This window comes from Trachemys scripta, chromosome 8 (genome assembly GCF_013100865.1).
Source record: "Trachemys scripta elegans isolate TJP31775 chromosome 8, CAS_Tse_1.0, whole genome shotgun sequence".
In the NCBI taxonomy this organism is placed as follows: domain Eukaryota; kingdom Metazoa; phylum Chordata; order Testudines; family Emydidae; genus Trachemys; species Trachemys scripta.
The window spans coordinates 10,641,592-10,656,373 of NC_048305.1; the positions used below are offsets into that span (position 1 = coordinate 10,641,592).

At 44.7% G+C, this 14,782-nt stretch overlaps 1 protein-coding gene across 1 annotated transcript in view; it reads right to left on the reverse strand.

Moving 5' to 3' along the window:
- TGFBI (transforming growth factor beta induced) overlaps window positions 1–8,404 on the reverse strand; it is a 36,800-nt gene extending 28,396 nt beyond the window's left edge. Inside the window, exons 1-2 of the mRNA XM_034779588.1 lie at window positions 8,233–8,404; window positions 2,513–2,611 (exon numbers count right to left, since the gene is read on the reverse strand). Of these exons, the coding sequence (XP_034635479.1) occupies window positions 2,513–2,611; window positions 8,233–8,354 (221 nt within the window). The 5' untranslated portion in view covers window positions 8,355–8,404. The remainder of the gene's footprint in view (window positions 1–2,512; window positions 2,612–8,232) is intronic.
- Between the last annotated feature and the right edge of the window lie 6,378 nt (window positions 8,405–14,782).

The window sequence follows — 14,782 nt, forward strand, 5'->3', positions numbered from 1 at the left end:
GTGTGTGTGTGTGTGTGTGTGTGTGTGTGTGTGTGTGTGTGTGTGTGTTGCAATGACTGACCGTCAGGGTAATCCTTTGGAGAAGGATTTTGCCACTCTGAAAGACAGCCAGGCTTAACCGTTTGAGCAGGCCCACTGAAATCAGTGGAACAGCTCATGAATTCAGGTATTACTGAATGCAAGCAAGGGTGGCAAAATCAGGTCCTTTTATTGCATTCCACATGACCTAAGCAAGTAAACCTGCTGATCCTACTGGGAGTGGAAGTTACTATTGCTTCAGGGCTGTAACAGCTTGTCTACCTGTCTCATTCTGACGACAATCTCCTCTCTGATCCACATGGAGGATCTTTCTTCCACTGACATCCCTCGTAAGTACATGCTTGGCAAGATGGGTACAGGGATCTTTTTTCAATGTTTAGTAAAAATCCAAGCACCTAATGCAATTTGCCTACAGCATGAGGCCTACTTCCCTGATACACTCCCCGCTGGCTCCAGTACTGCAGCTCTAATCAGAGACGGTTGCTGGAGACACTTCCCTATGGAGCTCACATCTACTATGCGGAAAAAAAGGGGAGGGGAAATCAAAATAAGTATTTCCTTTTAAATGTATAATTCTATATCTCCAAATCATAGGCCAGATCAGACTTGCCCCCCCTGCCCTCCAGCCCATGCATCAAAGGGTCTCAGCCACTTCTGTAAAGCTGGTGGAACACTCTCCATTCATCTCGCATCCACAGCAAGGGTGGGAAGAAGGGAGGGGATGGGATGGGTCAGTGGAGGAGTGAGCAAGCTGGGAATGGGCTCTTAGCCTCCCATGGACTAATATAGTCTTTCTTCAGTTTTAATGAGTTACAGCACCTCCATGTAAAGACTAAGGAATCCACTCCTTTAGCTGAATCAAATGGAAATATGCTGAAAGCCCAGAAACTGTGCTAAGAGGCAATTTCTGGTTTTCCTACCTCTTAACTATACAATTAACACAGAGAACCAAACTGAGGCTCAGTACATCCAGTTAAGCCAATCTACTGTTTTCTTTAGAATCCAACTTAAACTCCAGTTTGTCCATTCCGGTAGACACTGTGAAAGATCTCTCAGTTTGCTGTTTAGCAAAGAAAGTTTATTTCATTTGAACTCGAGACGGTTAAGACATCCCAAAGACTTGGTTTCATACTGGACTGGGCAGTAAAATACTTTCCCAACTGTTCTCACAAACATCTGGGTGATTTGATGTCAGTTCTCTTGATTAAATGATTTTCTACACGAGCTCAGTCAAGTAGAAATTGCTAATCCTTTCATTTCAACTCTTACTTTTTTTTAAAATTTGCATGGAAACCTTTGTTTAACATTGGTGTTAGAAAACACAGAACTAGCTTACATAAAACCCTCCAACTGGCATCTGTCTCTCAGAAGCTTGTGAAGCTATCTCAGATCCAAATTATGATTTTGGGGGGCTTGTGTGACCTTGCAAAGGCTTGTGGCTCTTGGAAGAGACAGACAGACTTCATCTCAAGGCCAGCACAAGCATGGCATACACATTATGTGATGACTGCACCTTTCAAAAGGAAGTGCGGAGGCTGGTTCCATAGATTACTTTATGCAACAGCTACTTGAAGATTAATATTTGCAGGTTTGGGCACAGAACTGATCTGAAAGCCTAATTAGTTTTCTGATGACTCTTTCAGGAAAAAATATTGTCTTAATTTGACCCTCTCACTTTGTTTTTTCTCCTTCACCCAAAAATCTACATATGACCATACATTTTATATTGTTCCCAATATCCATCAGCTCTGAGCTGCTTCTTTGTAGAGAAGCAGTATGGGGTCTAGATATGGGAGATGAACAGTTAGGTACCAGATAACACCTGTACATACTTCATTACAGCACTGAGAGCTCTGTAAGTGCAGAAAAATACCCCCCATTTATAATGAATAATTTGGATTTATGCAGCCCTTTCCATCCGTAACATACCAAAGTGCTTGAGGATCATCAAAGTTTTACAGATGGGCAATCATGAGACAAAGATTTATTTGGGAATGGATGCTGAAGACTCAACGTATAATGCATAAGAAATAAGAAGGTTCCCCATGTTTTTATTTACCAAGAGTGAAATTAACACATCACTGCCAAGGATATGACACTACTGAAATCCCATTTAAGGCCTCAGCACAAGTGGCCCTTACCTGTCCAATGATTTCTCAACTTTTGGGAGGCTAGCAGGGGTTTGTGTCTGACCGTTCATTCCAACTAGCACATAAGATGTCTGATAAATAGGAGAGCCTTTCCTCAAAATGCACTGTTTAAAAATCAATTAGAATGCGGATAACAGCATTTAATTAAACTGATCTGAAGTACATATAAACAAGAAGCCCTACATTGTAATCACATGTCCAGCGTGTTTACTAACAGCGGTTTCTTTTTCATAAAAACACTTTGTTTTGAGCCAAAAAAGCCTAATGTGTGTATCCATTCTGAAGCTTTTTAGTGAGATTTCTAGATACGCTCAAGTACTTACGTTGATTTTCCACAGACTTTTCTCTGGTACCACTGTTTGCAGTTTGTGTAGTATTTCCTGTTTGTTCCAAGAAGCTTCTGTACAGCACACACATTGGGGCTATAGAGAAAGAAAGACAGAAAAGATACTGTAAGTTTCTCCCTCATTCAGACATATAACATTAAGAGATACCCCATTGACAGTAGGTCTGAAAGCAGCACTTCGATTTTTATGAAGGAGGAATATTTTATACCTGCAATTTACCTTTCTAAGAAATCAGAATCCATAGTGACTACTATAAATTAAACTGAGAAAGCGCTCTCCCTTCATCAAGCCAGGATTTTTCTTTCCTGAATGCAAAAACCTGACCTTTTCCAGCCCCTCAACAATAAAAAATTACAGCTAAAATTACAGTTTCATAGATTCTAGGACTGGAAGGGACCTTGAGAAGTCATCGAGTCCAGTCCCCTGCCCGCATGGCAGGACAAAATACTGTCTAGACCATCCCTGATAGACATTTATCTAACCTACTCTTAGTTGCATCAGGGGTTCCATTATGGACACCAACTCACAAAGGAAAATAAGCTCCGGATAAAGACTTGATAGAGTAGATAACAGGGTGAAGATATTTAAATAAAGGGAACAAAAGAAATAACTATTTTTTTAATTAAAAATATCAGGATCCTTAGCTGAAGATTAAACTAGAACTATTTTGTACATGAAATTAGAATTGTTGTGTTACTAATAGTTAACGTGTGCTACTGTTTCACCACAATAAGTTTTTCATAGATTAAATGATGGATTAATATGAGCACGTTGATAGTATCCATCAGTTATCCTGCAAGGGGCCGAGCACTCCGGACGCAATCCTGCAAATCTGTTAAGCAGACTGTCCCACGGAAGTCAATGGATCAGGGCCAAAGTGCTCAGCATCTGACAGGATGAATAGGGTCCATATATAGGTCTGTACACTAAGCTATGCTGATTTCAGGAGTAGCAGGATATGGACAAAAGGATGGTAAATGCTGGCAGTACAGTTTGTTGCCTTTAGGGATGGGATGTCTCCCACACAAACTACTGCCCTGGGGTCCTGATCCCTAGACGTGGTGAACACCCACAACTCAGAGCTAAGTTAGCAGGATCTGTGGATCTCAGCACCGTGTAGGATCAAGCTCTGAATGTAGCTTGGCTCCAATATATTGTTTGCTTTCCTCAATCAGTTCCCAACCCAGTAACCCAGCAGCGGGTTACTACTGGCCTACTCCTGCGGAGCACCGACTGCCAGCACTTTTCCCAAGAGGTGCTCTGCACGTTACAGGAATCAGCTGAGCTGTAATTCACTGAGCCAGAAACCTGGGGGGAGGGGAGAGAAACAAATCACAGTGGTCTCCTGTTACTTACACTTACTCAGGCAAAATATACTACTACAGTCTGTTTGCACATATGTTCTGAGGTATTACGAACAATGCTTCCTTGTCCAAATAAATACAGGAGATTTTGTGGTGTGGTATGGATTCACCCTCACCCACCTGTGTGCTTCACGTTCTCACTATTGCACAAAAGCTCAGTTCTCCAATGGTTGGTCTCCCAGCCATTAGTATGAATTAGTGAGGTTCTACTATATATGTTTACTAAATCCACTGCCAGTCTCAGTGGGAGTTTGGCTTCTCTTCAGTAAGTCTTTGTTAATCTCGCTGCAGCTTTCATCTATAGAGACAGAGCCCAGTCCTGCTCGGTGCCGGGCACTTTTGCCACCCACTGAAGTCATTGGAAGTTGAGGGCTCTCAGTGCTTCACAGTATTGAGCTGACACTCACAGTTTCCATAATTTCTGCCATTTCCAATAAAAACAATGCATTTCTGCTTGAAAGCATTCATTGCACTTTACGTGCAAAATGTGGCATGCAGGGGAAAAAATTAAAAACGACTAAAAATAAATCAGACTGCCGGCTCTTCAGTTGGCATAGCCTGGCCTAGCCTCATTGACTTTAGTGCAGCTACGCCAACGGACACCAGTGGACGATCCCGCCCCAAAGGTACAACCCACAGACATTCCTGCACCTTCTGATTCAGCCTACCTTGGCTTCTCTCGCACTGCGGCGAGCAAGTCTGGCTACAACCAAAGAGCTCCTAGATTTCAGTGTCCATTTGATTGGACAGTCTCGCCAGGATTCATCCTTTACGTGTGTGGCTACTGGAGAACTAGTTTTCTCATGTCTTCTGCATCCTTTGGAATGGTCTCCTACTTGTTAAGAGGCTGATGAAGAAATACTTGGTACTCGGAGTACTGTTTTCATATTAACCAATTCCCTTTTTTTTAAGCTAAAATACTGACGCTACATGCTGCTGCTGTTCAGGTTTTGATTTATCAGTACAATGCCATGCAGGTTCAGATCAAGCCCCAGTAAAGAAAAAAACCTGCTGTGTTTTCAGTGATTCCCATAACAAAACTGGAGTAGATGCAGTGTATATTATAGTGTTCTGCCTAGTTTAGATTTAAATGAATCTGTCAGTACTCTACACATAAGTCCCTTACTTCAGCTGTGCAACAATTTAAAGTGAAACAAGTTGACTTATATATAAATGGTTTCCTTTCGTTGATCACGTGTTGCTCGGCAGTTGGTCCTTAACTGATCTCCTTGGAGTAGGAACTGTCCTTGAAAGTTTGGAAACAGCCTAGCACATAGTGGATGCTTCCAAAAATAATATGCAGCTCGATCACAATGATTTACCTACCTGCCTTCAATGGAGTAAGTCACTGCCTATTTTAGGACAGTGGAAATGCATTATTGTCACGCAATACTTTCCCCCAAGCAAATATTTCTATGTTGGTGTTACTTTACCTTCTGCGATTCTTAACTGCAGCCCCACTCACAGATCTGCCCCTGTTCACTTTTTTTAAAATGTGCATAAACTGTCACTTATTTCTATAGCTCCAGATTCTGTCTCCCTTATTCCTGTTGAGTAGTATCTTCCTATGCAATGAGTACTATTGGCTTCAATAGAACTACTCCTGGAGCAAGGTGATATACAACATGAGTAAGGGTCACAGAATCTGGCCCTTTTAAGTTCTCTGCTAATGATAATGAATGCACTATGTCCAAGAATCCTTTGGCTGTTTCTCTATTGCTACATGTTTGACACAGCCATACGTTGGCATCCAAATACTTAGTTTGCTCTTACTTGATGCTGATAAAACTGAACTGTTTTTATAAAGCTCTGTCCATCAGAAAGGGACTAGTGGGCCAAATTCTGCTTTCAGTTATGCAGGATTTCATAGAATCAGAATATCAGGGTTGGAAGGGACCTCAGGAGGTCATCTAGTCCAACTCCCTGCTCAAAGCAGGACCAATCCCCAACTATTTTTTTTGCCCCAGATCCCTAAATGGCCCCCTCATGGATTGAGCACACAACCCTGGGTTTAGCAGGCCAATGCTCAAACCACTGAGTTATCCCTATCCCCACTTACATCAGGGTAACTGACAGCAGCATGTGATTCACTTCATCCATAAACACTCGCTTCTTGTACTCCCCCAGAGATGCCAGTGCTGTTAGGAAAGCAATGGCAGAAGTGTGCCTCTACTTCTATTGATTGTACTGGCAACAACATTCTCCTCTGTCTCCAGAAATGAAGAGTCATAGGAGAAATACATTCATTTAAATGCAAGATTGGTAAGTTACTACAGCCCTATTTGCACACTTGCATCTTAAAGTTATTGGCAGAACTTAGCCATGGTTTAGTTTCAAGGCATATGTACATGGAGGGCAACATTGCATGCCAATTACTTAAGGCAAGCAATAGCCTCTAGAACTCATCCATTAAGGTTCTATATCTCATTAAACACAAACTAATATACTGTTTTTACAATAGCTGATCTAGTTTCCAGATGACATGTTGATCGCAATATTTCACCATTTCTGCCTTTAAAAAAGAACAAAAAACCTTTTGTGGCCTTGGCTCCAACGACCCATCTGACCTGTAGCTTCCCTTTAATCAACATCATGTTGCAATGGTGAGCCATGTGAATTTTGTACCCACTTCAAGATTCTATGAGATTCCCAGTCAGATCTCAAGAGAGGTGTGAGTCAGTGTCACAAACTACAGATTTCACAGTTAGTGTTATAGCTAACAATGCATCTGTGTCAATAGAACCAGCATCAGTACCGCGTGTGTTACCAATCCAGGAGAAGATGTCTACACACATTTTTAGATGTTCTTTGGGAAGTATACTATTAAAGAACTGATTACTTTTGTCAAGAATTCTTTCAAGATCTATTGAAAAGGTTTACATGAAACACGACAGTTGATTAGGGGGAAAAAAGCCCTTTAAAATCTGTCTGACATTACTTCAGAATATGTAAACATAAAATTAAACCAGAAATAGACATGGAGAATTTCAACTCTGCAGATCAACAAAATAAAACAAATTAAAACATCATGCAAACACTCCATGTAAAATTAACTACAAACACCTTCTCTTTCTCATGCGTTGTCTAGATGCTGTAGTCCTGATTTTGCATGATGTTAAGTGTGGATAACATTCTTGATGCTCTCCAGGCACAAATATAAAAGATTGTCCCTGCCCCAAGGAGCCAGGAGTCTAGCATCAGAACTGTGCCAAAGTCCTATAGACAAAAGCGGACGATAAAGTCCCAGCCACGAAGGGCCATTCTAAACAGAAATTAATTTTATGTGATACATAAATATAACAATGTAAACTGGTCTAAAATGGCCCGTGCAATACCAAGGCACCAAAGGAAAAAATAAGTCATGCATAAAATCTGTTATTTTGTGACACAATCTCACTACTGTTTATATTTAAATATACAGTATCATATTATTAGTTTTGCAAACATTTGTTCAGTAGAACAGCATCCATGTAACTTTACTTGTATGTAAGTACCTTTCCTCTTAGCAGCTCAGGATGCCTTACAACCATTAATAAAGCTACTGAAACCCCTCTGAGATACATTAGGTGGAAAATAGAGACGGCTTACAAACTTTGGAATTTTCTGATTTCCCATTGAAATGTCATTATGGTCAATATTTTTCAACAAATTCTTTCCTACTTTGGGGGCACAGAAAGATTAAACTTGTCCAGAGGTGACAACAGTACATCCTGCAGTATTTAAGTAGTTAACGCTACTGGAGAGAAGCTGAATTTTGGGGTCTCCACCATTATTCCAGGTTGTAGCTGATGTGTTCATCCTACCACACTCTAAGTTTCAAAAGGTGTGTACACACACACACACACACGCACGAAATATTATGTCTGGGTGTGCATACACTCGCTTCTGAGAGTCCGGATTGATTACAGGCAGCATCTCATTCGAGTAGATGTCATTGTATATGTCTAAGTCTGATTGTACCAATACAAAGGATTAAACAGACTAAGCAGCATCTACCCCAGTACCTGCAAACACAGGGGGATAAATAAGCCTTGGTCCCTTAACTGGCAAAGGCGGCTAGTTTCCCTTTGAGTCGAGCCGTCTTGCGGCTAGTCCCGTCTCTCGTGCCTTACAGCAGGGACCGAGGCAGCTATCTGCACCTGGCCGGCCCTGCAGGAATGAATCAATGAGCACTAGCCTCCAGCCCACCCATCTCCCGGCGGGCAGAGGCTGGCGCCCGGGGAGTCTCCAGTCCCCCCGCTCGGGGCCGGCAGAGGTCTGCGGCCAGGCGCTGCGGAGCGAAGTGCGGAGCCCCCCGGCCCAGCTCCAGCGGAGCGCTGGGTCCCGCCTTACCCGTGCTGCCGGCCGCGCAGCCGGCTGTGGTGCAGGACCTGCTGGTAGGGGCTCCTGGCTGCCCCGGACAGAGTCACCCCCAGCGCCCAGGCCAGCGCCAGCAGCAGCACGCCGCGCTCCATGGCGCGCCGCGGGGACTGGACTGAGCCGGCGGGGAAGTGAGAGCCCGGCGGGGCGGCCAGCCGCGGTTAAATACGAGCCAGAGGGACGGAGCGGGGCCGGGCAGGGGGCGGGGCCGGGTCAGGCAGTGGGATCGCGCTGCCCCTGCTGCCCCCGGGCCGGGGAGCGCAGCTCCCACCCCCGCCACGGCCAGAGGGACCGTGTGTGGGGGGAGCACCTCTGGGAGAGCCCCGGGCAGGGGGAGCAGGCTGAGGCCTTGGCAGCCCCCTCCGCCTCTGGCAGCCGATTGAAACCGGAGCGGGAGCGTTCACACAGCATCCAAAGAGGAGGGAGTCCTGCTCCCCCAAGCCAGGGGAGAGGGGGGAACGCTGATCTATCCCCCCCACACACACACACATTCTCCTTCCCTTCAGCCCCTGCCCTGCTCTCTCCCTCTTGATCGGCTCCTCCAGCCCACGTTCCCCCAAGCTACTCTTCCATCCCCCCCAAAGCTTGTCCCCCTTTCTATCGCTGCCCCCCAGCCTCTCCCGCCCTTGCGCTGGTGGAGGGGAGCAGGGGAGCAAGGGAGGGGGCAGAGAAAATGGGGGGAATAGGGGAGCAGGTCGGGGGTAGGGTTGGGGACAGGATTGTAGATCCCAAGCAATATAAACATGTCACCAGGCTTTAGCATCCTGATCTGGCTTGGCAATAAAGGGAGAGAAAGAACTGAAGCGATAGGAGAGCCAAAAAACACACATGCTGATTATTTCCTCCTGTGATTAGCTGTCACTGACAGGGATGTCAGGGTGTCTTCCCTTGCCGATTACATAGTGCCAGGTTGAGCATGAATCTGTGTAACATACAATAAAGGGCCTCAATTTCCAGTGATTTTCAGGTCAGATTGGCGTATGGATTTTTTTCCCCTTAAATATATTTCCTTCTAGGTTTGTGTTTTTACTTATAGCAAGTGGGGTTTGACGTCTCTCTCTCTCTGGCCTGGTCCACACTACACAGTTAGGTCGACATAAGCTGCCTGGCATCAACCTAGGTGTGGAAGTGTCTTCACTTAAATTTGGCTCCTGCCTCCGTATACCGATTTAGTAACATCGCCTCCCCGGGCACGTAGAGTCGTGGTCAATGTAATTAGGTCAACACAGCATCAGCGTAGCTTGGTCGACTGTAACTGGCTTCCGGGAGCTGTCTCACAATGCCCCACGCTGACTAGCCAATTGATACATGCTTTTCCTAGGGAGGATGTGCACCGCTGACACAAGGAGCCCAGTGTGCGCGCACACAAGCGCTTTAATAACTCCGGTGGCTAGATGCCAACATAAGTTAGGTTGTAGGAGGGATAACTCAGTGGTTTGAGCATTGGCCTGCTAAATCTAGGGTTGTGAGCTCAATCCTTGAGGGGGCCATTTAGGGATCTGGGGCAAAAAAAAGCTGGGGATTGGTCCTACTTTGAGCAGGGGGTTGGACTAGATGAGGTCCCTTCCAACCCTATGATTCTATGACATAATTGTGTAGTGTAGACATGGCCTCTCACTTTCTGATTACTAACTCGTACCTGTGCAAAGCCGGCATAGCAGCCCCTTGCGGCTCACCATACATAAGAGACATGTTCGGATCAGTGTAGAGCCGCTCCTATGACAGTCCACTCCTGGGCCCTCAGCACAAAGGAATGACCAGCACTGCCCCTGCCCAGTGAGCCCCAGCTGCCAGAACCACCCTGGGGGGTTATTTTGGAATTACCATCATTCTGTCTTGCACTCCTTTTACCCTTGCTTTTAGGCATGCAGATAGATGTTAAGGTTGAATGGAAATACATTCCCAATCGATTTTCCATGCACTCATGTATGAATACTCTAGAAACAGTCATATATGAGCCTGCACTCATACAAACAAAGGCTTTCATACACAATTTTAGACTAAGCAATGGCCAGTAACGGCAGCTGCTTAAACAGAAGAGCGGAATCTAATGCATCTTAAGAGGTATCACCAAGCCAAACAGAAGAAGCCTTTAGCAATAATAAAGACATTATTTGGAGAGCTTTTTCTGTGGTAAACAAATCTGAAGGCTGGAAGGATTGAACTGTTTAGATCATAAATATTGTTGACATTTTTGTGTGAGCTGCGTAGGAAGAGCAGGAGGTTGGTGGCCACTTCTGGAGAGTTTCTGAAAAACAATTCCAACCGATTGCTGGAGAAATAGACATGGAAAACACTTAATTAGGATCAACAGCCTAGAATTAACAAGTCATACATGGTTGGCCATAATTATTGTCCAGTAATCCGGTAATTATAAAGTATATACAGTCAATATAGCCACATTCATTTCCAAAAAGTATTTAATCTCTCTTTAACTTTAATCTTTGTTGGGAGTAGTGCTGACATCAAGTGCTATGTTTTCCCAGATTACCCTCAACTTTCCCTTATACAGAGCTCATTCCAGATAGTGCCACTGAAGAATTTTTGAGGACTTTTCAGCCTCTGCTTGTTTTAAGTTCAGTGGACTATATTCTAACAAATGAACAAATTGATGTGGAAGGCCATTAAATAGTCATTCATTTATTTTATTATTTGGACATTTGTAAGATCGTGGAAAATTCCCATCACCATCAACAGGTGACAATGGAAATTAGAAAACACCATAGTACCTTTGCAGTCTAAACAAACAAGCTAAAACCAAAAATTGAACCAGCCAAATGAAACCATAGAGCAGTGTTTCCCAAACTTGGGATGCCGCTTGTGCAGGGAAAGCCCCTGGTGGTCCGGGCCAGTTTGTTTACCTGCCCCATCTGCAGGTCCGGCCGATCGCGGCTCTCATTGGCTGTGGTTCGCTGCTCCAGGCCCATGGGAGCTGTGTGAAGCAGCACGGGCCAAGGGATGTACTGGCCGCCGCTTCCCGCGGCTCCCATGGGCCCGGAGCAGCGAACCGCGGCCAGTGGGAGCTGCGATCGGCTGGACCTGCGGACGGGGCAGGTAAATAAACCGGCCCGGCCCGTCAAGGGCTTTCCCTAAACAAGCGGTGTCCCAAGTTTGGGAAACACTGCCATAGAGATTTACTTTTTAGTTGCTTGCTATTTTTGTACTGCATTTCCTAGACAGCGAGAGACAGCCGCTTCTGTAAAGCAGGACTCTGAAAATGTCCAAATTAACCAGTAGATTGATAACATAGGAATAAAGGGACTCAACCAGTGAAGCACTGGAGTTGAAGTAACTCAGCACCTGGCAGGATCAAGTCAAACTGTTAGAGAAAAAAGCAGCCGATATAAATCAACATAACTCCATTTCACTTCAGTGAAGCAGTTCTGTTTTACACAAGCTGAGATCTGGCCCCCCAGTTTCTTAATAAAACTGACAAGGTCATGTGGACCAAATCCTGCTCACTTTACTCACTTGAGACGCTCCACAGAAGACAAGCAAATGGACTTTGGGGCTAAATTTGTCCCCTGCCAATTCCTCATCCTCTCCACACTTGTTTCTTTGTTTCGTCAATCTTTTTCAGCTTTTGTGTCTGCACATGGTCCCCTGAGAGATGGTGATCCAGGAGACCATTTCTCATATTCACCATTCCATAGGGAACTGACTGTGTAAGGCATCATGCCGGCAGAATGCATGAGCTGCAGAGAGGTGATGCCAGCCACCAGTCAAGGCTTAGTTATTTTGTTATTTCAGGAAACACAAAGCAGCTGTTCAAATTCTAGTTCCTGGGCATGTTCCCTTAACAAGACAAAGTCTTGTGGGTGGCAGAAGATCACAGTGAACAGTAGGCACAGCTAATTGATCAATGTGCCGTGGGCCTCAGCCTGCAAATAGTTAGTTCCAAGTCAATGGGACAACTCACGGCTGTAGGCTTGCTAGGTACTAAGTGTTTGCTGGATTGGGCTCTAAACCACTTTACTGTTTGAACATTCATATGATGTGATATTGCATCAAGCAGGGTGAAGTGGACAAAAAGGGCTGGCATTCTACTTTCTAGTACACTCACCATACACATATCTACTCCCCTACTCATTTGACGGGTGTAATGAGGCCTGATCCAAAGCCCTTTAAAGTCAATGGGAAGACTCCCCATTGACTTCAGTGGGCTTTGAGACCCACATCCTCAAAGGCATTTAGGTGCCTAACTCCCATTGAAATATCTAAATAGATTTGAGGATGTGGGCCACAGACATCAATAAGACCATTTGCATGAATGAAATGAATCATATTTGGCCTCTCTTTAAAATTCTAGACCACAGATATTATTACACTGAAGAAAGTTAAGCAAAATATTCACATTGGTAATATTTATTTTCAGTATTTGATATTTAATGTCTTATCCTCTCCCTGCTCCTCTCTCTCTCCTGTTTTTCTAATTAATATCCCTCTTTTTTGGCCCCCACACCCTTTCCTTTGTGTTTCCTTTCCTTTTTATGTCTTTTTAAACTCTCCCTCTCTAAAGCATAAACATGTGTGTGCACACGTGCATACACACACACACACCCTTTGTGCCTGTTTTCCTGGCTCCATGTGTTAAAGATATTGCAGATGCCCTTCTACAGCAAACTCTTGCCTTCATACATGGATCTGGCTATAAAAGGAAACTGATTAGGATCACATAATCCTAGTAAATTTCCCTTTCCAGACAGCTCCCTATGATGTATCCAGAGTTTGCTGAAGGAGGAAACTAGCTAATCCTAATTTCCTTCTGCAAGCGCCTGACACACACAGCCTGCTGCAAAAGGGGAATTGACTAGATTTATGCCCCCATGCCTTTCAGATCCATGGCTATAAAGCACCATGTAAGTATAAAATACTATTATTATATAGAGTAATACTGAGATTGGATATCTGTTCAGTATGGATGTAGCAATATTAGCTTTCTTTACAAACTCTGAAAAGTCTGCAGAATAACGTCATTTATAAAAAATGCAACCTGTTCTTAGGAAATATTTGAAGTATACATTTATAGTTAATGCCATTAAAAAAAATGTTACAGACTAATAAATAAAGTCATTCACAGTTTTGGTCAGACAAGTATGTAATGGTAGAATGAAAAATGGGGAATAAAACCAAACCCAGAACACAAACCAAATTGAAGCACATTTTGTTTAGTTAATTTAATGCCAGTGAAAGATGCCTGTGTAAAGCCCTGAGAAGTTAAATCCTCTAACAGAACAGGAACATCATGATCAAAGGCACTAAAGACTGCTAGCACTTCCCGGGGCCCAGCTCCACAATGGGACTGAGGTATTGTGATGCTGAGCATCTTGGCAACTAGAAAAATCACATGAACACCACTACCCTCCACCAAAGGCCTGCATTAGACACCTAAGCTTCTATAGAATGACTGGGGAGAGTTAGGTGCCTTAGACCGGGGAGCCACCTAAGCTAACCAGTGGGAGACACCAACCAGAGTGGTGTGTGTTAAGCCGCCTTCCCCTCAGGGAGACAGGCACCTAAGTCTAGGATGCATGGGGGCACCTAGCTCTGCTTGCAATCCACGAATTGGAGGAAGGTAGGTGCTTGATGGGGCCCGACCCAGGAGGCGTGCTCAGAGACCACCTATCTCCATAAAAGAGGCGGAGGCTGCAGGTTGTGGCAGACCCTCCAGTCCAACTCCTGAGAGGAAGAAGGGGTTTGAACGGGGATCCGCCACCTCTTCAGGTAAATGCCCTAACCACAAGGCGATGGAGTTAATCTAAGTTTGTCACTGGCCCAATTCATATTTAATTATTTAACTAAAGGGGAACTTCAATAGGTGAGATTGAAGGAGCCCCACATCAGACTCTACCATAGCTTGTCGTGGGAGTCCACACCTGAGAAGTGGCTGATACCTATTCAAATCCCTTCTCCCCCTCAGGTGGGGGGACTTGAACCAGGGGTCTCCCACATCTTGGGTGAGTACCTTATCCACAACGCTAAATGTTACAAGGGAGGACGCCCCACCATCTGGTGGTTTGGGGCCCGATCCAGCAGGAGGCCTCTACACACACCAGTTGGATCGGACCCCTGAGCACAACTTAGGCAGCCCTATGCCTATCTTTCCTGGTTTGTGAATTGCTCTGGGGCTTAGGTGGGAAATAGACACCCAGATGCCAAGAGTGAGGCATCAGTGCACGTGCTTAGGCTGGAGATAGATGCCCGGGGGGTGCCTAGAGTAAGGCTGCAGTTTGCATGCCCAGAACCAAAAACATAGATGCTGAGTAAGTTTAGGCACCTACTAGGTTAGGCAGCAGTTGAGTAGGAGTTCGGTAGATCACAGTGGTGCCTAAAAACTGGACGTAGACAAGTTGGGATTTAGGTGCGTAAGGGCCTTTATGGCTTGCACCCTGAAGACTAGCAGCCTCTCCTATCAGAGTCTTCACCATGAACTGTACCAATCCCCTTATGATGGATTTAAGCACATAACCAAGGCCAAATCCGGCTTGCTTTACTCTCACAAGTAGTCTCATTAACTTTCGTA